The 23,309-nt window shown below is 40.0% G+C and overlaps 1 protein-coding gene across 4 annotated transcripts in view; it reads left to right on the plus strand.

Moving 5' to 3' along the window:
* TGIF2 (TGFB induced factor homeobox 2) overlaps positions 1-20,465 on the plus strand; it is a 29,298-nt gene extending 8,833 nt beyond the window's left edge. For all 4 annotated transcript variants that reach the window (XM_060772314.2, XM_060772315.2, XM_060772316.2 and 1 more), the window contains exon 3: positions 16,562-20,465. In XM_060772314.2, the coding sequence (XP_060628297.2) occupies positions 16,562-17,149 (588 nt within the window). In that variant the 3' untranslated portion in view covers positions 17,150-20,465. The remainder of the gene's footprint in view (positions 1-16,561) is intronic.
* The last annotated feature ends 2,844 nt before the right edge of the window (positions 20,466-23,309 follow it).

Consider the following 23,309-nt stretch of genomic DNA (forward strand, 5'->3'; position numbering starts at 1 on the left):
TAGGATTGTCCTAAGTCAGAAATGACTTGAAGGCACACAACAACAAAACCAGATATGGCATTAACACAGCAAAAATTGTCTTCAAGTTATATTTTTTCATAATAGATTTACTGTATGTGAAAATGTGGTGTTTGGAAATTGTGTTGTTGAAGGCTTTCATGGAATTATAGGTTGCTGTGAGTTTTTCAGGCTGCATGGCAGTATTCCAGAAACATTATCTCCTGACGTTTTACCCACATCTATGGAAGGCATCCTCAGAGGTTGAGGGGTCTGCTGGAAACGAAGTAAGTGAGGTTTATATATCTGTGGAATATAAACAGTTTCCAACAGGCCCCTCAACCTCTGAGGATGCCTGCTATAAATGTGGGTGAAACGTCAGGAGATAATGCTTCTGGAAAATGGCCATACAGCCCAGAAAACTCACAGCAACCAATTGTTTGGAAATTATTAGCAAGTTATATTTTGTCATAGCAGATCAACTGTATGTGAAAATGTGGTGTTTGGATATGGTTAGCAACAAAAGCATATTATTAGCAGTTGTATTTCTCTGAGATGGAAGACTGCCAATGAATACTCTGTGTTATAAGCTGTGTTCCAGAGGAAGGAACTGGCAAAACCACATCTGCCAAGAAAACCCTGTAAAATTCATGGCGTTGCCATAAATCAACAGGCGACTTCATGACACATGCACACATAGAGAGAATGGTATGGGTACGGTGATGAAATGTGGTGTTGAAGAGGCATTTTAAATCCCTACTGAGCCATGAAGCTCTCTTTGCCATCTTAGGCCAAACCTCTTAGCCTGATTCTAGCTTGGAAGTAACCCAGTCCCAGTAATAATGTTACCTGTAACATGTTAACTCTGTGAATGATGTGGGCACGACAATGTTCCTTTTGCAAAATAGTACAAAACAAGTTACAGCATTCACATTTTAGTTCGACTAATTGTGTAATCATGTAACTATTAAAACATTGTTCTGGGTGATTTTTTACTATTTTTGTATTTGGCAATATTTTTGAAAAAAACAACACAAAACTTTTGAAGTAATTACTAATGCTGGCAAGATACACTCCTTTTTAAAAAGGAAAGAAGTGATCTCACCTCTACTTCCCATGATTACTGAGACAATAAAGCATAGAGGTGTGCCATTGTAGCATCTTTTTTCTCCCTGGAGAAAAGCCTGGATAGAAAAGTAACAAGTTAATTCAATATAAATGCATGGACCATAGAGTAACAGAATTTGAGACCTATAATTCTTATAGGGCAAAATTCATGCATGTGCTAGGATGTAGTGGATGTGAGAAATCCTTTGACCATAGCTGGATTTTAAGAAGACCTCAAAGTGTAGGCTGGGTCTTCAGGCCCTCTTCCGAACTCATAGGCCAGAAAACTCTGGAGGTGAAGATCTGACTGTGACCTGGTTCTGTTTGTGGAATCAACATTAGTTTGTATTAGTCTTAGAAACCTTGAAAGTTTTATGATGGCCCTGTGTGGCGGGAGAATTATTATCTGAGTCGGTGAAAGTTTATGGTCAGCAAAACTTCTCAAAGGATATTATGAAGATAAGGCGTTTGAATCTTGATTTGTTAAAAGATTTACAGTATTTGAATCTTAACTTAGTAGGAGATGTATACAAAGAGTGTTGGTTCAAACCCCATTGACACCCAGGATGAAATTGTATCAATAGACCAGTGAGAGCCCTTGTGTTGTTGTCGTTTGAGCATTGGACTGAGATTCAGGACACCAGGTTTCAGGTCCCTGCTTGGCCACAGAAGTCCATTGGATGGCCGTGGACAAGCCACCTCTGTCAACAGAGGAAGGCAATGACCTCCTCTGAATAAGTCTTGCCAAGAAAACCCTGCAATAGTCCATAAGTCAAAAATGACTTGAAGGCACACAACTGGGTTGCCGACTTCCATTTAAATTCCACTTTAAAATGGTCAGAGCAGCTCTGCCATTAAGCAAAGTCTAGCAGATTCAGTTATTCATTAAATTTATATTTATATCTTGCCTTTTATCCAATAAGTGCTAAGCTGTGTGTGACTTTTCTCATTTTGTCCTCAAAACACCTTGTTTGGTAGGTCAGTCCAGTGAAGTATGAATGTCTCAAACTCACCTGGTGTATTTTTGTGGCCTGAAATTTGATTTCCAATGTCTCAGTTCAGCACTGCTTTACCACTAGTCAACATTAGTGAGATGCTGGGGTTATGGTAGCTGAGCAGTGGCAAGGAACTAGAAGAGGGAAGAGTGTGCAATGTTTCACATAGCCTGATACACATGCCATCTTTGGAACTTGTGGCCTGATGGGCCATGGAGAATGCTGTCTTGTGGCAAATGTTAATTATTTTTTTTTAAAAAAATGCAATATCTTTGTCTTTGGATGTGAAGTGTATACAGTATACCCCAAGCTGTCCTTTACCTATGAAAGGAAAATGTCTTGAGATGAGTTGGGACCTATTCACATTACAGAATTATAGTATTGTTATTCCACTTTAACTGCCATGCATTCTGTGGAGTTTGGGGGATTGTAGTTTGGGGGGAGGCATTTAGAATTCTCAGCTCCAATTCCATGGAAAACGACAAGTGGAATAACAGCACTATAGTTTGTTGATGTGATAACTGGCATTTTTTAGAGGGGTAGGATACGGATCTACCCCTCCTACCTGTAAACCATAGCTTCAGAAATGAAACAAACAAAACTCATGACTCCCCCAAATATTTTTTTCATTTCTTCATCAATTCTTCTTTGTGAATTTGTGGTTTTGCAGAGGAGAGGAAGGAAGGAAGGCAATTTAGAAATTAAGGGAGATGGGCTGTCAGATCTAACCCAGATGTAAGCACTTGCACTCAAAATATATGCAGTGACACCCACTCAACACCTGAACTGAATTTAGGCATTTCCATTTTCATAGCCCAAAGTATAGCTGAGTCTGTGAATGTATTTGTGTTTGCCCTGCCAGTTTAACTGTGTTGTAGTTTTCGCTTTGGGCAGCTGTTTGCTCGTCTTTGGTATGTATAAAATTTTGTATTCCAAAAATCAAGGCCTTTCAAAGTTTTCCTAAGCAGCTGGGCATTTGAAGGATGGGCCAACATCTACACAAATAACTGTCTTATTATGGTGGTTTTATTCAAGTGAGATATGAGACAATCTTGGATAGGTTTAATTTTTTTTAGGGACTACAACTCTCTGTATTTCTCAGCCAGTTTTTCCCCCAGATGTTAGCTATGAAAATAAAATAAACTTCATATTCATCTGGTAGGAACTACAGAAGCTAAAATAAAGATGGATGTGCCCTCCTTATCTTTGCCTGCCTAGAGTGTTTCTTTTTGGCCAAGATTAGAAAAATGCCTCTAAATTACCAGGACAAGAACTGGAGATTTCTTAAAACTGCTAACTTGTCTGTCAGTGTTAAATACTTTGCATATCAACAAGCACATGGATATTTTTACTTCCTGAGGTAGTTTTGGGGTTAAGACCACAACACTACAAGGTTGAACACTGACTTGTTCCAGTACTACTTTCTTGGTTATTTGGTTTGAAATCTAATATTGTTGTTTAATATTTTCTTCAGCTATCACTGGTAGACTCCAGAGGGGTAGCTAGGACATGAGGTTGGGAGGGGATAGCAATCTTTGTAAGTCTTGTGAAGACTTTCTACTTGAGTGCTCAGGAAAACATTACAGTTGGACAGCTTTTTAGGACAAGTTAGGAGGCACATACATGGGTGGATCCAAGATCCTTGTGACTTCTGTGGCAGACCATTTTCCCTGGGTGGGGGCTGCATTTTGAAAATGCTCAGAGAGGCCTTTTATCTTGAGTCATTTTTCTTTGCAAAGTCAAATTGCTCATGCTTGGCCTGGTATTTTGCCAGCGTAAAAGCTAGGTTTTTTGTTGTTCTTTGCAGCAAAAGCTGGATTTTCCCACCTGAGAAGCCAATTAGTTCCTACTTAAGTCATTTGGCACTTCCTGTCCTAATAGTGTTGTGTAAATCCATACCACATTCCAGTGGATTATAGAATTTGATTTTTTAGTTAAATTAAATATTCAAATTGCGACAGTGAAAAGCAGTTTAATAAATTCAGGGCTGTACACATACAAAATGAAAGTGTAGACTTGTGTTTGTTTTAGTTCACGTACCAAAAGCTTAGTGAGCAAATATATCGGCCAATTTAAAAAAAATTGTGATGAGCTTTATTTCCGAAGTTAATTCTAACTTCTAGGGAAGGGGGAGTAGTGCCAGGTCCTTCCCACTGCCTCTTGCAAGGTCTTTCCTCATTGTAGTTTGCTTTCTCTATTTAATTTTAATTTTATTTGTACTGGTTGTTTAAGAGTCTCTTGGTTGTTTAAGAGTCTCCCAGAAGGCTCTGTGAACATGGGCAATAGTCAGGAGGAGTTCTGGAAAGTGAAGTCCAAAATATCTCAAAGAGCAAAGTTTGAGAAAGTTTAGAGCAGTGGTTCTCAACCTGTGGGTCCCCACGTATGTTGGCCTACAACTTCCCAGCCAGCTTATCTGAAGTGCACAACTTACTTAAAACAGACTTGGCCCCAGAATCTAGAAATTACCTTCCAAATGGGTCCATGGCTGTCTAAAGTTACTAAACAAATGCTTCATCCATTCACATAATCATTATAGGTTTTGAGTATCTTAAGTTCACAGAACTATGAAACAGCTAGTGTGCCTGGAGTGGTTGGGGACAGAATTTGGAACAGTTACTTTTTTTGGACTACAGCTGACATGATCTTCCTGTGACCATTCTATTTGGGAGTACAAATCCTCAATAAGTGAATTTTCTAGACTCTGGGGACCCATTTAAACATGATAATATCTACGTAGGTGTATGATGGCCAGTTCTGACATTAATTCTGACATAAAATACATACACACTGCTTGCTAATGCGCACAGCCTAATCATTCCTGCTATGCAGTAGTGCATAAAAATAAACCAGGAAGCTGTTATTAAGTATAGCTTCTCATGTGTGAATTCGGAACTATGGCTAATTGATTTTAAATGAGCCAAGGTTCTTCAACAAAACTTCAACCCTATTAGAAGTACCTTCCTTACATAGAATTCTTTTTGGCATTTTTAGCTGTCGGCGCTCCTTTGGTAGTGGAACGTTTATAGGTTTAGGGTTGAAGATACTCTGACTACATCAGTTAACAAAGTAGAGCTGTGGTGTCACAATGGGTTAAACCCTTGTGCTGGCTGAACTGCTGATCTGAAGACCTGAGGGTTGGTAGTTGGAATCTGGGGAGCTGGGTGAGCTCCTGCCTGTCAGCCCCAGCTTCCCATGCAGGGACATGAGAGAAGCCTCCCATACATCCGGGTGTCCCCTGTGCAGTGTCTCTGTAGATTCTCGCAAACCAGAAGCAACTTGCAGCATATTCTCAATTTGCTTCTGACACGATAAAATAACAAGAAATAAAGTAGATGTATTATCCGATAGAAAATTTGGTCCCAGAGACAGAAATTCTTTCTATAACATAGTCTGGGCTGATGTTTTTAATATTTATATGATGACGTTTGTTTTCATGGTGCCTAGGGAGTTTCATCAGCAAAAATAGGCAGGTCACTTTGGCCAGGGAGGTTTCAGTCTCAACAGGAGAGTGGAAGAAGTCTGTGAAGGGGATCAGGCTTGATGTGGGCAATCAGTACAACATTTTGATGCAAACTTGTGTGAAAGGGAACATGAGAATTAAAAGGTACAAGCAGAAGGTTTATAAGGGACAAAGTAAGTTTCAATAAGAAAGATACACAGGGAACCCACATATGCTGGTAGAAGTGTATTTCCATGACCCTAGCCAGTGTATTGTACAGCAGATGTACAGCCTTTAACTTGGCCACTTCTTGGACTGTTAATTTTCAAAAACAACCTCTGAGCTGTCTTAAGGGTTATTCTCCACCCATTCTTTTTTTAATACCTGTCCGGCTGCTTGAAGCTTGATTTCAAAGAGGATTCCTTCAAGATAGGCATAATGGGGATTGTATTGATACTGGAAGTGCATACTGTAGGTAAAAGGTTTTCCCCTGGCATTAAGTCCCGTCATGTCCGACTCTGGGGATTGGTGCTCACCTCCATTTCTGAGCCGAAGAGTCGGCGTTGTCCGTAGACACCTCCAAGGTCATGTGGACAGCATAATTGCATGGAGCACTGTTACCTTCCTGCTAGAGCAGTACCTATTGATCTACTCACATTTGCATGTTTTCGAACTGTGAGATTGGCAGAAGCTGGGGTTGACAGCAGGAGCTCACTAAGTTCCCCATATTTGGACCTGTGACCTGTCAGTCAACAAGTTCCACAGCTCAGAGATTTAACCCACTGTGCCACCATGGTGCATAATGTAATATGCCTTAAAAATTTCCACAAGCTGTAACTAATTGATATGTCTAATGCTGAATCAAAATACTTCTGCTGAGGTGGAATGGAAGAGAAACAAAAAACACTTGGAGAATGTTGTGCTTGAGGATTGTTTGGCTACTACATTCTAGAGTTTTGTAAAAAGCACAAAGTATTTTAAAAAGTGATTACTCATTATCAATGTTTTTGTCTTCTCTCTCTCTGTACTCCTCTATAGCAGTCAATTCTTCCCATATAGCAAAAAGTCACTTGGCTGCCTGAGTCACTGAACAGCCAGTTGCCTTCTTGTGGTGTTCTGAGCGTTGATAATTCCCATCTCTGTAGATTTGAAGTCAGGCCTCTTAGCTGAGATCTGACTGCACAAGAATGCTTGGTCTGTTCTGCTTGGCTTGCTAGGAGCACAAATATTCTGATAACAAGTTACAGCTTCTGCTTGTAGTCAAGGAAGGAGGCCGCTTGCTGGAGACCATCTAGATACTCAAGGTCACTTCTTGGATTTCTAAAAAGCAACATAATACCACAATCTTTGTCTACAGTGGGTCTTCTGGGTGTAGATGAAAGCGAATTAGTTGTGAAAATTCAGCAGGCAAATGTTAACTGAGGCAGTTGGATAGTTTCTCTGTAGATTTTGAATACTGCAGTAGGATTTATATACTAACTCCTATAAAGACTTGTTCCTTTATATGTGGCCATTGAAAATGAATGGTTCCAATCTATGCTGAAATGACCCCTATCTCACATGAAAGGGTATTTGTCATTGAAGAATCTCCTCTTTCAGGCTCCAATCCAGTGTGATGGATACTTTCTAAGCATAACATCTGTACTGTAGGCTGGTGCAACTGGTGAATTTTCTATTACCACCTGTTTCAAAAATCTACTGGCCAGCTGTTGTTGGTATGCCACCAGATGGCATTGTGGACATGATTGGTGTAGGCTGAAAATAGTTAAGAATTTAAGTTAAGTTGCCAAATAATTTGCTGTAATTCAACAAGTGTTTTGAACTCTTGTTTACTACAAGAACAGAGAAACAGGATGGGAGTTGTGCTGCTCTCCAGGTATTGTCAAGAGCTGTTGGGAATGGCTACTCAACATCTGTAGGGTTCTGAAGTTCCTTCTTCTGATGTACAGTTGGGTGGTTCAAATGAAGGCATTTTATGACAGATTACTTCAGATGTTTTGGAATGTGCAGTACAGAATTCTTTTATTCAACGTCGTGGATTTTTTTTACACCTGATGGTTGAGGTTCTAGTAAAAGCATAGTAGAGCCATGTCTCTTTTGACGTGTTTCAGATTGTTGTGATGGTGATGTTTTTTGCTTCTCTCTCCTAAGTGCAGCCATTCCCTACTTTGTGCGGAGTAGGCAGAATTTCAGGTGCCCCTGTGAAATGATGACATAACTCTTGACATCTGGAAATCTCAGCATTATTTATGTAGCTCAACTCTGGATATAGGAATGTAGCTTGGTGCTCCTGCCTATTCCATATGAAACAGAGGATGACTCTGTGTGTGAGAATTGTAGAGGTGGTTCAATAAGTCGGGAGTGGGGGGGGGGGGGATCTATGATTCAGCCTAGCTGTATTATGCTGAGCCATACAGTTCTAGTGTGTTAAAATTCTTGGTAAGAGGCAAGAGGTTTTGACACATTCCAGATATCTCCCAAGTCTCTGAGAAGTGTGAAAGAGCCCCCACCATTCATTCACGAGTCTCAATGTAGCATGGCATCATGGACAATCCGCATGCTGCCTCAGGTATGGCAGGAGGGTAGATTGTCTCCTTGCTCCTGGACAGTCCCTGGAAAAAAGATGTAACTTTCCCATGTTAATCTAGTTTGCAGAATATGGAGAATTTTGCGGATATATTCATGCATGTGGGAAACCTTGAAACAGCTTTCCAGAATCTTACAGCTCATCTGAATTTATGGGTTTTTAAAAAAGCTATGAGTATGTTAAAAGAACATGTTTGTGAATGGTGATTTGCATTGTGGTTGTAGAAAACAGTGTTTGTGAGTGGGATTAAAATGAAGGAGGAAATTACAGAATTTGTGGGAACATGTGTCCTCAGGGGATTTTTTTTTTTAAAAAAAACTAACTTGTTGATTTGCAGAAAATATGTCAGTATACTTGATTTATATTTCCATAATTGTTTTCTTTGAAGTTCACATTTCATGTTGTTGCTGGAAAGCATCTGATATGTAATGAAACAAATTGTACAAACAGCAGCTGTGTTTCCATGGGTCATGTAATTAGCTCCTCATAATGTTGCACTACAATTCCTGTGGACTTGTTTAGCAATGGACCCATATCTTTGTTAACTGGGTATCTTTCAGGGAATGCAAATAAACACAATTGTGTTGTCTAGTCTTATAATTTAGTGCTCTGAAGTTATGTTTAAATTCTTTGCTTGGAGAAATGCTGCCCAGGAGCTTTCTGAGGGTTCAGTATACTCTTAACTGTTTCATGCACACATTATTATAAAAATTGCGTATAAGGGGCATAGGAAACATACATGGTTTTAGTTCTTAGACCTGGGTCCCATCTCCAAGATATCCTATTATGTATGCAAATACTGTTACAAGTATTGCAAAATCTAAATTCAAAATAAAAAACACTTCTGGTTCCAAGCATTTTGGATAAAAGGTACTCAACTTCTAATATTTTAAATTTCTTTCATTATCCAGTAAACTCATTTACAAACTATCTTTTAAAGCAAAAATGTATGAGAAAGAAAATGTATGAGGCCAGAGAACATGCATCTGGCATAATAGGTTATGAACTACTATTGAGCCCAAGAACTAGAGAATCTCCATTGGGATATGGATGACAATAATGCGATTCAGTAGTTTCCCAACGTCCTCTTATGGGACCACATTGTTGATCTTTTGTTATATGTAGTAATTGTATATTAGTTGGAACTCTGCAGAATTTGCTCTTTCCTAAAATATAAATATGCATGGTTCCACAATCCAAGCAGCCTGGAAACTTAACTTTCCATCTTATGTACAATGATGTTCTTTGCTTTTTGAGAGCTTTTTAATTCTTTGAGTTAAAGTTTACGTCTTTAGCAACCAACCAAATAGAAATCCCTTCGTAGCGTAGTTCTTCCTTTCTGGCCTGGATGTAATCATGTAGTCTGAAGGAAATGCCGCCTGCCTAAGCAGAAGGTTAGAAATGTGCTGCAAAATCAAGTAATGGTTTCTAGAGAGCTAATTAGAGTGTATCTTTGTTTGGGATTACATGAATTTCCAAATGGAAGAAATCTTTAAATCTCTTCCTTCTCCTTGTGGAGTGTATAGTCATTTGTTTCCACCTGCAAAAAGCAAAGACCACCTGGAAATGATTTGTTTGCTACTGGGAGGTGTTTTGAGGAAATGTGGAATATAATCAGATGTGTTTTCCTTTGAATACAAAATAATTGTTGAGATATTCTAGCAAGCAGCATTGTGTACAGTTTGGAGAAATGTTTTTGCAAAATGCATCTATTCAACTCTAAACACAGTATTAAAGTGTGGAATCATAGAAAACAAGATTTGATGGCCTGTATTTCACCACTAATTCCTCTATATTGCCATCCAAAGTTTCACATAGAAGAAAAGCTATTTTATTCTACTATTTGTAGGTTTAAGTAGGAGCCCCCGGTGGCGCAGTGGGTTAAACTGCTGAGCTGCTGAATTTGTTGATCAAAAGGTCACAGGTTCGATTTCGGGATCGGCGCAAGTTCCTGCTGTCAGCCCCAGTTTCTGCCTATCAGTTTGAAAATATGCAAATGAGAGTAGATCACTAGGCACTGCTCCTGGAGAGGCCCTGCTCGTGATCCCGCCTGCGTCGCAAGCATGATTGGTGGGAACACAAGAAAGGGCCTTTTCTATGGTGGCCCCCCGACTCTGGAACACCCTCCCCAAAGATCTTAGACAGGCCCCTACACTGGCAGTCTTCAGAAAGAACTTGAAGACCTGGCTGTTCCGATGTGCCTTCCCAGATTAGGAAATCTCCAATACCAAGTCCCATAAGCACTTTATTAAAACTAAGATTGCTGCACACCGCACACTGCACTTGCCCTATAATCCTACATACCTCCTGTCACATCAGCACTTTTAATCCTGTACCCATTACTCTGGCCCGGCCCAGTTTTATTGTGTCTTATTGTATTGTTTATTGCTTGTTGTTTATATTGCTTTAATTGTTTTTAATTTGCTTTAGGTTTTGTATTGTTATATTGTGTGTTGAGGCCTTGGCCTTTGTAAGCCGCATTGAGTCCTTCAGGAGATGCTAGCGGGGTACAAATAAAGTTTAATAATAATAATAATAATAATAATAATAATAAGATAACAGTGTTCTATGCAGTCATGCCAGCCACATGATCTTGGAGGTGTCTATGGACAATGCTTGCTCTTCGGCTTAGAAATGGAGATGAGCAACAACCCCAAGAGTTGGACATGACTGGACCTAATGTCAAAGGAAAACCTTTACCTTTACAAGGTTTAAATAAACTGCAAGATTGTTGTACTGATGGCCCACCATTCTTGCGGGATCTGTGGAAAGACCGGTGTAAGGGTTCAAACATAAACTTGACTTATCTGTTACCAGACTGGTAATTTTATTAGGCCAGCCACATACTAAAACTCAAGTTTTGCAGGAGCTCGCACCATTTGAAATGTTTATAGACCGAATGGATGGCTATGATACGGGATTTGTCTCTCACATATATAATAGCTTGATTGAATTTGATAGGGGCTCCTCAGGTGGCTTCAGAAGAGCATGAAGAACTGACTGACTGGGATTTCTGTGCAGATAAGGAATAATGGGAAAGTTGGTGGGCAAGATCCCTACCAAAAGTGACTTTGCTTCAATAAGAGAAATATTATTTTTTGGTAATTGACTCCATTGCGATTGTCCTACATAGACCCCACTGTTCCTACCCTTTGCTGGCAAGAATGTAAAATTAAAGGTTTCCTATCTGACCTTTGAAGCTAAGGAGGGTCAACCCTGGTTAATATTTGGTTAGGAGACCACCAATGAATATAGTGCTAGGTGTTGTAGGCTATATTTTTATAGGATGGAAATGGCAAACCCACTTCTGAATATTCCTTGCCTAAGAAAACCCTATGAAACATTCATGGGGTTGCCATAAATCGATAAATCTACAAGCAACAAACACATGAATGTTTATGGTGACACTGCAATAAACTAAATTCTGGGGTGCAGTCTTTCCTGAAAAAAATTGCAACACTTTATAAAGATTTCAAATCTGGTCCTCCTAGGTGTTTTTACAAGGAAACAATGCAAAGACATCTCAGCTGTCAGATTAGTGTTCACTCAATTCTAGAAACTGTGTTATCTGTGGCAACTTAGTTATCATAAGGTATGACAATTAGTTCTGATTGAAAAAAATAACAAATGGCCTTACTTTGACTTGGAACAATTTTGTTTAAAAACTGAATTGGGGGGTGGGTTGTTAGTCTTCTGAAGGCATTCAAGTATTTTTTTGGCTGTTTGTTAAAGGAAAAACTGTTATTTTGGTATCATAACACTGTAACTTAACTGAACAATCATTTTCTGCATTGTTGTTGCACCGAGATATCAAGAATGATGTTACAACATGAAATCAATGAAAGTATATTTTAAAGGTTTTGGAAGGAAAGATGGTGGCTTTGATCAAGTTGAATTGTTAGTTAAGTGCAATACTATGCATGCCTATTTGAATATCCAAATATATACTATTTAATTCAGTGTGTCTAGGTTGCTCTTAGATCAGCGGTTCTCAACCTGTGGGCTGTGGCCCAGCAATGAGCCATGAGAATGAAAATCTGGTCTGCGAATCTCCTTCCTCTTAATTAATTTATTTTATTTCTGCTCCTTTCTGCAGAGCTAACCAGCCTTGCAACTTTTGGTACTAATGTTGTCCCTGGTCAAAGTGGGCCCTGGTCAAAAAAGGCTGGGAACCACTGTCTCAGATAATTCCTGTGGGATTTCTTCCATTCATCCCTTTATTTATATCCTATATTTCTCCCAGGCTGGAATTCAAGAGGGATTACAGAAATACAGAAAATGCCATTGCAAATCAAAGTTATATTGAAAGTAATGATACTGATTTTAGTTGTGTATCTCAGTGAGAGTTGCTTAGGATCAGACTCTTTGTCTAAAGAAGTAAATATTTGAAATTTTAAAGCAGTGGTTCCCAAGCTGTGGTCCATGGACCACCAGTGGTCTGCAGGAATTAAAATATGACCAAAAACTGATTCTTAACCCTTTTGGTACTAATGATGGAGAGTAGTCCCTGGTCAAATGGTCCCTGGTTGAAAAAAAAGGTTGGGAACCACTGTTTTATAGTGTGTGTGTGTATATGAGAGAGAGAGAGATGCCATCCACCTAGCACAATGCATGTACATTTTCTGGAAGTTCCCATTTCACCTTTATGCAATTATCTAACACATTACTTTGATTGTGTTTTCCCTGCTGCATGAACCACAGCTAGTTGCCGAACTTGTTACAAGTTCACTGGGGTAGTCTTCCGCCTGCTTTTTGCCCTGTTGTTCCTCTAGTTCTCATGTAACTTTTGGTGGAACACTGCCACCTCTTGTACTTTTTCTGCCACATTTTCAGACTAAAAAGTGCCTGCAAATCTTCATACATACAGTGTTCAAATTGAAAGCAGTTTGCTCCAGCAGACATTGGTGCAACACAAAAATCCAGTTTTCCAACCAACAATACCTGATCCAGTCAAGTTTTGGTGAGAAGTCTTGCAGCCCATGTTATTAAAATAGCTACAAACAAAACACTGTTGGGTTGCTATTGTGGTTCTTTTATATTTTCTGTCTCCTCTGTTCTTCCAGTACCTTTTGGTTTTGGGTTTCCTTAACACCCACCTTTCTCAATAAGAGTTCTGGGGGAATTGGAGAATTTGCTTTACTATTCTGCAAGGTTTAAGTTGCTTCCTATCAAAGACACTGTATAGCAAATACCTCTTGTTTTAAGCCGGTTGAGGAGTGAGTGGTCTCCTTGTTTTTCTGGCTGAGGGGGAGAAAATGCTGTGCTACAGATAAAAGTTAATGAAAAAAGCTTTGGTCAGACATTGTCTTTCTCAGAAATATTTTCCAGGCAGATTGAAAAATGTTGCCAGATTTTAGGACTGCAGCTTGAAAGGAATTTGGAAGGGGTGTGCATGTGTAAAAGATTGTGTTGGACTTTAAAAAAAAACAACCTTGGAATTGCCTTGGTCTATATACAAAGGAAACATCGTACACATACCTTCTATTCACTCCTGGACAGATCTGGCACGAGAAAAGGCATGCCAGGAATCTTGGAAGAAACCTTTCCTGATTTACCCTGTGCCGGCTGGGCAGATCCCAGCTTGTAACACTTAGACATAGAAATTCAGGTGACAAATTACTAAGTGTTAACAACTGGCCACTAAAAAGTTAAAGATAACAACACACACACACTTCCCTAAAGCAAGAAACAGGGATAAAAAATGGAGAAGAAAATATAATATCTGTGGAAAGCATGGAAATGTTTTATTTTATAACAAAGATACTGCATATCCTTCTTTTCAATAACTTGTAGTAGTTTTATAGTAAAGCCAATAAAGACATTATTACTGTGAAAACATTACAATGATAATATATGAATATAGTTTAGAAGACAAGGTTAAGGAGAAGTGTCTTATTGTATCCTAAAAGGCATATTTGGGGGGGGGGGGGGAGCAGGTCTGAACTCTGCCCAGGAGTGCATTCCACAGTTTGGGAATAAGGCTAGAGAAAGCCCATTCCTGCATGCCTGGTAGGTGAGCCTCTGTGGCCAGCGGAAGGAGACCTTCTCTTTCGCAACAAAGATACGCATTTGCCTTTCCAGGGTATCAAGTCCTCCTTCAGAAATGGGTGTCTTTGACCTATCAGATGCCTTTGTCCTACAGTTTAAATAACCTCAGGTCATCCTCCTGCATATCTAGGTTTGGGATGATGGTACTAGCTGTTCAGCAATGCCTTGAGGTCCATAGGAGTCTATTCTATTCTATTCTATTCTATTCTATTCTATTCTATTCTATTCTATTCCGTGCTTAAACCACTCTGGGCACTTCTGAAGTAGATCTTTCAATTTGTTTTCAATGCTTCCCCACCACACTTGTTTTCAGGTTTACAGCTGACTGAATTGAGAAAGCCCTGGACACAAGATTTAGACCTGTGTACTCTCGTTAATATTGAACCTGTTGTCAATCATTTCTGAGATGTTATTTTGTACGTACTTAATCTGCAAGTGGATGCTTTAAATTTTTTGGCAACTTTGTGGAAATCCCTTTAAAATGTTGCCCCCTTTTTGGCGTCAGGTTGTCAGTGGCGGGAGAGTTGAATAGATGAGTTCAGAAGAACATTTGCCACATGACAATAAATTAGCATAGGGAATAAAACACAATAAGTCTGGTGAGCCTAATGACTTTTTTTTTTTGTATCCCTCTGCCAGAGGTTTCGATAATGTTATTTACACTTGTTCCTGGTCAGAAGTTCAGGAAAACAAGGAGTAGTAAGATTCTCCTCATCCCTTGCTAGATTCTATTGGGTGCATCTAACTATAGAATTAATGCAGTTGGATACTACTACCTGCTGTAGCTCAATGCTGTGGAATCATAGGACTGGTAGATTTACAAGGCCTTTAGCCTTCTTTTGCTGGTTCCTCTCCAAACTACAAATGTTAGGATTCCATAGCAATGAGTCATAACAGTTAAAGCGGTGTCAAACTGCATTAGTTCTACAATATAAATGCACCCATTGACAAGCAAACCAATCAACACGAGTAGTTGCCTGTACATTTGTGGTAAGTTGCCACTTGATCATTTTCAGTCTGTATTCACCCAGTGTTCATGCACAAGAAGAGAAGACATGAATGCACTCAAGAGCAAAATGTTAATGAAAATGAATAACATTTAACATGCTGATGTAGGGGCAGTTGACGTGTGGAGTAGTAACTGCATGTTGCTGTAGGGTTAAGATTTTCTGAGCAGGAAAAATAAGCTGTAGCATAGAAGACTAAAGGTTACACAGATACGTACAGCAGAAGAGTGTTGCATGTGGAGCCAAATAATGTTAAAGCAGGGGCAGGAATTGTGTGACTCAAGATGTTTTTTAGGCTGCAACTCCAAGTGTTCTTAAATATTAGCTGTGCTGGTAAGGATTTCTAGGAATTGTAGTCCAGCAACAACTGAAAGGTGGGATACTCAGCTCCTACTATTCCTTTAAAACCATAGTTAAGTAGCAGTGACTGCATAGATCTTTATTTGGATTGAGATTACAGCCAAGAATCAGTGGAGCCTTGAGATAGATTTGGTAACTTGTGTGTACAATTTATATTGCCAAAGAGTTACCAATTTCTTTGAATTTATAAATTTTGGCAGTACCGGTGGCTGGCACGGAAACCCTAGTATGGAACACGTAGCCCCCATCTAATCTAGATAGATGCCCTACGTTCACTTCTTTTTCCAAAACATCAATTTACCTTAGGACCAGAGAGCACAGGATCTAAATCTATACTGAGTCATGAAGCCTATTGGTTGAATTTTGCCACTCTATATATGTATTGATCTAACCTACTTCAGAGGGTTGGTGTAAGGCTAAAACAACAAGGAAAAGACCATGTAGGCTCTCCCGAACTCTTTGAAAGAAGAGTGAGATGTTTGCAAACCCAGTAGATTGCTGCTTAAGATGCTATGTTTCTCTTGCTCTTTCACTGCACCCTACTTCATTTTTATACATGTTTGCCTTCCCTTCTTTCCCCCAGCTTTTTAGTTTGATTGGTAATGTTGTTTCCCATGATACAAGTAGAAACCTGAGTTGCAAAACTTGGAGAAATCAGATTTTAGATCACAACCTATTGTTTAGTCCCAACTATAGTATGTTTTATAGTGAGTGACTTTCTAATTTATGATTCAGCATATAGATTCAGGGGCTCCACTCAGTTGGAACTGTTAATAGGATTCAAACTTATGGCTTTCAGGTTCTCCTGGACATCAAGGGCATATTGACTGAAAGCATTCTGGGACTTGTGGTCCACAAAGTAACGTTTCTCTTCTCCAGGAGCACCCTCTACCTGGATGTAGATTAGAATCTTCTTTCCTAGGATGTAAGGTCAGACTTTGAGTAGCTGCATGCCACAGCTGCTTGTTGCTTGTTCAGACGTGTCTAACCAAGGCTCTTCCCATTATTTTTAATCCCTTAGATATGTAACTGGTTCATCAACGCCAGGCGCAGGCTTCTACCTGACATGCTGCTTAAGGATGGCAAGGACCCAAACCAGTTCACCATCTCTCGCCGAGGCACTAAAGCTGGTGACATAGCACTAACCCGCGGAGCTGCCACAGGATCTGGACTCTTGATGGTACCACCTCCTTCCACCGGTGCTGCCTCGAAGGTGCTCTCCATGTCTATGTGTCCTCCAATGATCTGTCATGCTGGGCGGCCTGTGGCAGGTAACTTGAGCTCAATTGCAAGTGAGCAAGAACATCGGCCCACCTTCCATCAGGTTGAGCTGGAATCTCACCCCAAACAGCCTCCTTTGAGCACAACGGGCAACACTTTGGCTCTTCTGACCAGGGCAGATGCTGCCAGTCCCACAAGTGGACTCTTTAACACGCCCCCTCCAACACCACCTGAGCTCTTTGGAGATGACTTCAGCAGCTTTCAGTTGTTGGTGGAAGTAGCTCTGCAAAGGGCTGCAGAGCTTGACTCGCAGAGGCTGAACGGGCAGCTACATCCATCACTGCAGAGAGAAGGTCCCACCCCTGCTCTTTCCAGAAAAGCCAACTAGCTTTGTTTCTTCTTGGAGCCTCATGTTTCCTCTTTGAGGCTTTCATTTCCTTTCTTGCTTTCCAGGATTTGTGTTCTGTTGGCCATGTAATGTGGTTTCCTTTCAACTATGAACAGAACAAGTCAGTGCCTTTGTGGTTTTCATTTGGCTCTGTGCTGCTCATCTCTCAGAAGTGAGCCACTGGACCTTGATATAAAAGAGGTACATGCACGCATGCACATACACATGTGCATCCTTGAAACAGGTCATACCACATTGTGCTTTGGGTTATCAGCTGATGGATTTGGCCTTCATCCTCCCTTCTGGAGCCACATGGAGGATGTGGTCTGTCCATAGTTGCCAGAATCGGTACATGGGAAGACAGCTGACTCTTGACAGGCCCCCGAAATCTTATTTCCTCTAAGAGAACATTGTTGCTGGTCGATACCTTTATTACTGTTACTGTATTTGTTGTGGCAGAATTGAGTGGAAGTTCACCTCTCTCTCTTACAATTTTCAAAGCCTGCTGATGTAAATGGAAGAGTGAAAGGGCCCAAAATACAACAGAAGAGGATGAGCAAAGACAAGTACTGGTGTTTTCCCTTTCTTTTTGAGTAATCCAAGAAAGAAAGGGGACACAATTCCACCCTTTCTCAGAACTTTCTAATATGTGTCCTTTTGTAGACGAGGCATTCATGGTCTCTGTACCTGTGTATGTGTGTGTTTTTTTAAAAGAGTTTGTTGTCATTTTTTACTGTAGCTTTTCTTAACATAGTTTTGTTCTCGTGTGAATCAGTGGCTGGCCCTTGACTCACATCTACTGGAAATCCTCTGTGTCAAACAGATTAACTGGAAACGTCAACCTTTCTGGCGTTCTTCTTTCCCTGGGTGGACTGAGTGGGGTAGGCCACTACCACCCTGCAGATACTGGTGCCAGTAAAAACCCACAAAATCATTTGGTGCTGTTGTACAGTTTTTATTACTGTTGTTTTTTTTATTGGTGGAAATTTTTGCCTGGTTTTGGTGCCTTTACCCATCCTTCTGCCTACCCTTCCCTGTTTTTCCCATCTGAAATTCTGATCATAGAACAGAGAGAGAACTTGGGCTGGTAGAACACTAACCAAAATCAGTAAAAGGGCATTTTGGAGGTGGTGGGTAAAAGAAACTAAACAAAGGAGTCTTGACTGTGAAGTTGCTTTAAACAACCCTTTATTTTTGTTAGAATATTGTTGATTGTGTCTCTGAAAAACTTGCAGCAGCTATGAGGATGTGCTGACAAAACTACCTATACAAACACACATCCTGACTTCAGAGGGCTTTTTTTTCTTTTTGAGTGTGAGTCTTTCTGTGTATCCTTGCATTCATCATGCTGAATGTAGTTACTCCATTGCTGATGGAGCAAGGGTGCCCGCTTGTGGCCAGGAGGGAAAGTCAAAACAGCAGGATCTTCTGTGATGAACTGCAACCCCTCCTTTGGGCTACGATTACACACTATCTTGATATCACCCCCTGTTTGTTTTAATATTTCCCATGTGTCTGCAGCTTTGATTGAAGTTTAGATTCAACAGTATCCTGTATTAGAAAAATCTGTGCATTAGAAAAAAAAGGTGTATGCTTTGGATTTAGGTAGAGAGAAATTGGGGATTGCGTCTTGATCTGTGAGGATGTGCATCTTTCATTGACTTACTTGCACCTCTGTTTGTCTTGAGACCAGGAGCTTGTGAAACATGAAGTAAGATGAATATCCATCTATTTTTTATAGTGCTGTTTCACTGTAAATGTAAGTCAAATAGTGATCTATTATATACACCTATATTATCTATTTTGAGAAAACACTAATTTTAGAGGTTATTAGCCTAATTATTATGTTGCATGAATAGTAAAAGATAAGAAAGCCAGCAGAATGCAACTTTCAGACTTTTTTGAACCTGACATTGGGAGACCTCGTGAGGACGGCAAGCAGTATGTGCATGTTGGAGAACTGGAACCAGAAGGATGGGGCTGACTACTGGGATGGGAACCTCAGATATGTACTATTGCCATCATGCTTCACCACTGGCCAGGGCCAGTGGGACTTAAAACCATTTCAGTAGGGCTATTGGCTTCCCAGCCCTAACCTACCACTACAATTACATACTTTGAGTGCCTTTTCTTTTGTACCCGCCAATAAAATTACGGACTTGGGCTAAAGAATGGTGTAACCTGTTACTGCTGCCTACAAATAATTATCCATTTCCTTTTTTATGCCTTCCTCCCATAGCCAGTCCAATACTCCTCATGGGATGTAGTTTGCTGTGCCAAGAGAGTGTCCTTTTAAATTATAAATTGCTCTTCTAGAAAAGTATTTCTACTACAGGCAGCATGGTAGTAGAATTACTGCAGTGCTGCCTTGGAAAGCATCCTGATGTTTGTTTAAACATGGTGGGCAGATTTTATTTTTTTTGTAAACAGCAGTGTGTTGTGTTTCCATTTATTGTCCCACCATTGGTTTATGGTAAAATTAATTAACGTGTCTTTCTTAGCCTTAAGTCTGAACAGCATGCCTCTAATTCCTAGAGTGCACAGCTGTATTAAGTTATTCTCTCAAATGGGTACAATAAAATATGTGAAGGTGGTACATAGCTCTGCCTCCTCTGTTACCTTCTGCATAATGAGACTACTTTTCAGAGGGGAAAGCCTCTATTTTCTCTGGATATTCCCCATAACACTGTGATTTTAGAGGGCTCCAAACCACATGGAGGGCCTTTGCTAATAAGAGGTTTCTCTTTGTAGATGGAGATGATTTGTGCTTTCTTTGTCGCAGTTGTGCATATACTATACTATTTAGAGAATGCCTGGGGGTAGGACTTTTAGCCTGCTAGTTTCTGGTTATCTGGATTTAAGTATTGTTTTAGTCTTCCATTGAAATTGGTAGGGCCTTCCTAAGCAGTAGCAGAGGTCCAGGTCTGGTTGCAGATCTACTTTACATTTGCTTTTGACTACTTCCTCCCTATATTAAATCCCTACTGAATACAGGGAACACGGATAGATCTCACCTCCACTTCATAAGGCAGCAGAAACTTCCTTTCTCAGCACTATTGGAGGAGCCAAAGCCAAACTCAAATTATGCACAGTAAAAAGGAAGTTAAAAGTTTCAGTTCCCACAATAATAACCCTGTTCTTTTTCGTGCAGGGGCTAGACTGCTGTAACTTGTTTGTCCAGATGACGTGAAAATCTTGTTTTAAATGGGAAGTTTAAAAAAAGAGAATATTCTTTTGCCTGAAATTTATGAAGCAAAAACTACTGTAAATAACATTTGGAATTTTTTAATCAATAAAGTTTTTTAAAAATACATAATTTCGAATGAATTTGTTGTGTGTTCTATTGAGTATTGAGGCAGTAGCTCAAATGAGTTGCAATGAAATGCCTTGCCTGTCCTCCAGGAATTTCCAGTGATCCTAGTGTGCTGAAACACTTCTCTGTTTTTGCTTAATAGTAGTAACTGTAAAATATCAGTGTTTCTGGAAGTGGAAAGATTTTCTAAAGGTGGTACAATGGGCCCTAGCTCACATCTTTAAAAGGTAGAGATGAGGAAAGGATATATTGAACAACCAATGGCCCTTCTGTAGCAATGGTCAAAGAAGCTGAGTTGTAGTTTCAACAATACTGGTAAAAGTGACAGTTTCTTACCCTTGTGCTCCCACTGAGACTGCCTTTGGGAACAGGTTTTTCAAGAGTCTTTAAACCAGCAGCGGACAACTGTGGGTAGTTGAAAAATCCTGGTTCACACTGCATTTTCCTATTCCACATAGATTTCACACTGACCTTGTCAATGTTGTACACATCATGGTGAGCTTGTTGAAAGCATCCACGCAAGTCCCTTAGCTGAACTCTCCTTGGTGTGAAGGAGTAGTTATACATTCTCATCACATCATTAGTAGCCATAAGGCAGTAGACACTTCGTTTATATATTTTGCTTGTCACACATGTGATTATACATATATCAGTTGTACTTGTCAGTAGTCAATTACTTTCCCTTTCCAGCCAAAGGCATTCCTTGCCCCTTCAAGCCTTGCAATACAAGTTACTGGTCATGCTCAACTATTATTTCACAGCTACCATTAGTCACCAGCTTCACGATTACTGCCTAGTGATGCCTTTTGGTGATGGGTGATATGATGGCCACTTTGGAATATTGCCCAGTGATCTTAGGCTTACTGCAAGCCACTATCACTGCATCCGATGTGGTGGACATTTAATTAACATTGTAGGTGCAAAGCTCTATGGCAGCAGTAATTCTACATGTGACACCTTGGATGTGCTATATTGCTGTGAAGATAATTCAGGGGCCCAGGTAGGCTTGCCATTGGAGGGTATACCAGACCAGTAAGGATTGGCGGAACCAGTTCATCATATTGGAGCGATCAGCCAAACCATTGTTCCACAACTGCAGAATGCCCTTGTTCCACATTCAAGATAGAGCTGCTTTGACAAGTCCAGAAATGGGACACTATCATCAGGAGAATCATTTCTGTGGTGGAAGGGTCACTGTTATGTTTTGACCCCTGGGAAATGGCTGTTCTTACTGCTTACCAGTTTAGAGTTGACTGGTTTACTGTTGTGGGCATTTTTATAGAAGTGATCCCGGCAGTGCCATGCTTTTTTTTTTTTTTAAACTTGCATTATCTTTGGAAGCAACTTTGGAGGTGGTGGAGCAAAATATTCACTCAGTTGCTGTTGCACGTGCGTATACACATATACACATCTGTCAAATGGTACTTGCAGAACAATATTCTATAGGTACCCACAGTGGATACGTATTTATATCAGAAATGACCTCTGAAAAGCTACAAGAAAAGCTTTTTAGTTTTTACAGTGCAATTGTGAAAAAACTGTTCAAAAAATTTCCTTATGAAAGAAGGAATAAAAGTGAGCTAGCAGACTTTAAAAGGCAGCCTGCACTGACAGAATCAGAACAACTACAGCTGATTTTTGAAAAGTAGGCCATGTATGCTTTACTTGGAAGTGCTATTAATGACTTGTCACATTGGCATCTTGTACTTCCTGGGATTTTATGTGCTTTTTAAAAAAATAGAGGATGTTTTTTCACCTAAAGTTATGATTTGGGTTGTCAGTCATACTGCAGAGAATGTACTGTGAAAAGACAAGACATAATGATTATAGTTTTCTGTACTGCTGTCTGCTTCCCTGCCCTCCCAGCAAGCATGGGCACAGTTAATGGTGTCTCATATTCTGAAATTAGTCTCTACTGTAGCTGTACAAAAAGTATCAAAACAAAGCTATGTGAAAAAATGAACTAAGAGTTTCCCTCTTGGGCAGTATTTCAAGTTGGTGCCCTCCGGTGACTGTATTGCTCATCAGTCCCAGCCTGCAACGATGAAGGATTATGGGAATGGAGATGTGCCGCACAATTTAAAAAGACATTTTAAAGATCGGTATGTAAATTTCCAGCATGTTCTCACAGGTTTGTAGCATTATTTAGCAATGTTGTAACCTGCCTTGAGCTGTGAGGAGAGGAGGGTAAGAAATAAAATTATTACTATTATTATTTGTAAAATGTTACAAGTAACTTTGGAAAAAAGACACTTTGGAGCATGTGGGGTATAGCAGTCTGTCATTACTACACTAGTTCTGGTGGTCTTCTGGATGGTTTTGCATCCCCATGCAGACCCCAAAATACCCCTTTCTCCTACAGGCACCCCAAACTTCCTCAGCAGTATCCACAGATGCACAAGCACAAGGGCCATCTAGTCCAACCTGCTGTCTGCCTCACTTCACATGTGAAGACCAAATATAAAAAAATATAAAAACATGGCACATCAAAAGCAAAGATATAATTGGGGGAAAACGCAGTAATTTCAGGGAACATAAGATCAGTAAACAGTGTGGCAAATTAGATGTCTTGCCATGACTAGAAGATCTCCACGAGGTTGCAGGAAATGAGTCTGCGGCCCCTTCTGCACAGCTGAATAAAATCCAGATTATCTGATTTAAATCTAGATTCAAATGTTTAAAAACAATGCCGTTGGGTTTGGAAAGATTAGCTGTTTACAAGAAACGTTGCCCAGGGGATGCCCAACTGTATTTACTCAGTCTTCCAGGAGGCTCCTTCCGTGTCAAAGCAGATGTGGATTATCTGCTTTGACAATCTGGATTATATCACAGTGGAGAAGGGGCCTG

Source organism: Anolis sagrei, chromosome 4 (assembly GCF_037176765.1).
Source record: "Anolis sagrei isolate rAnoSag1 chromosome 4, rAnoSag1.mat, whole genome shotgun sequence".
Taxonomy (NCBI): Eukaryota; Metazoa; Chordata; class Lepidosauria; order Squamata; family Dactyloidae; genus Anolis; species Anolis sagrei.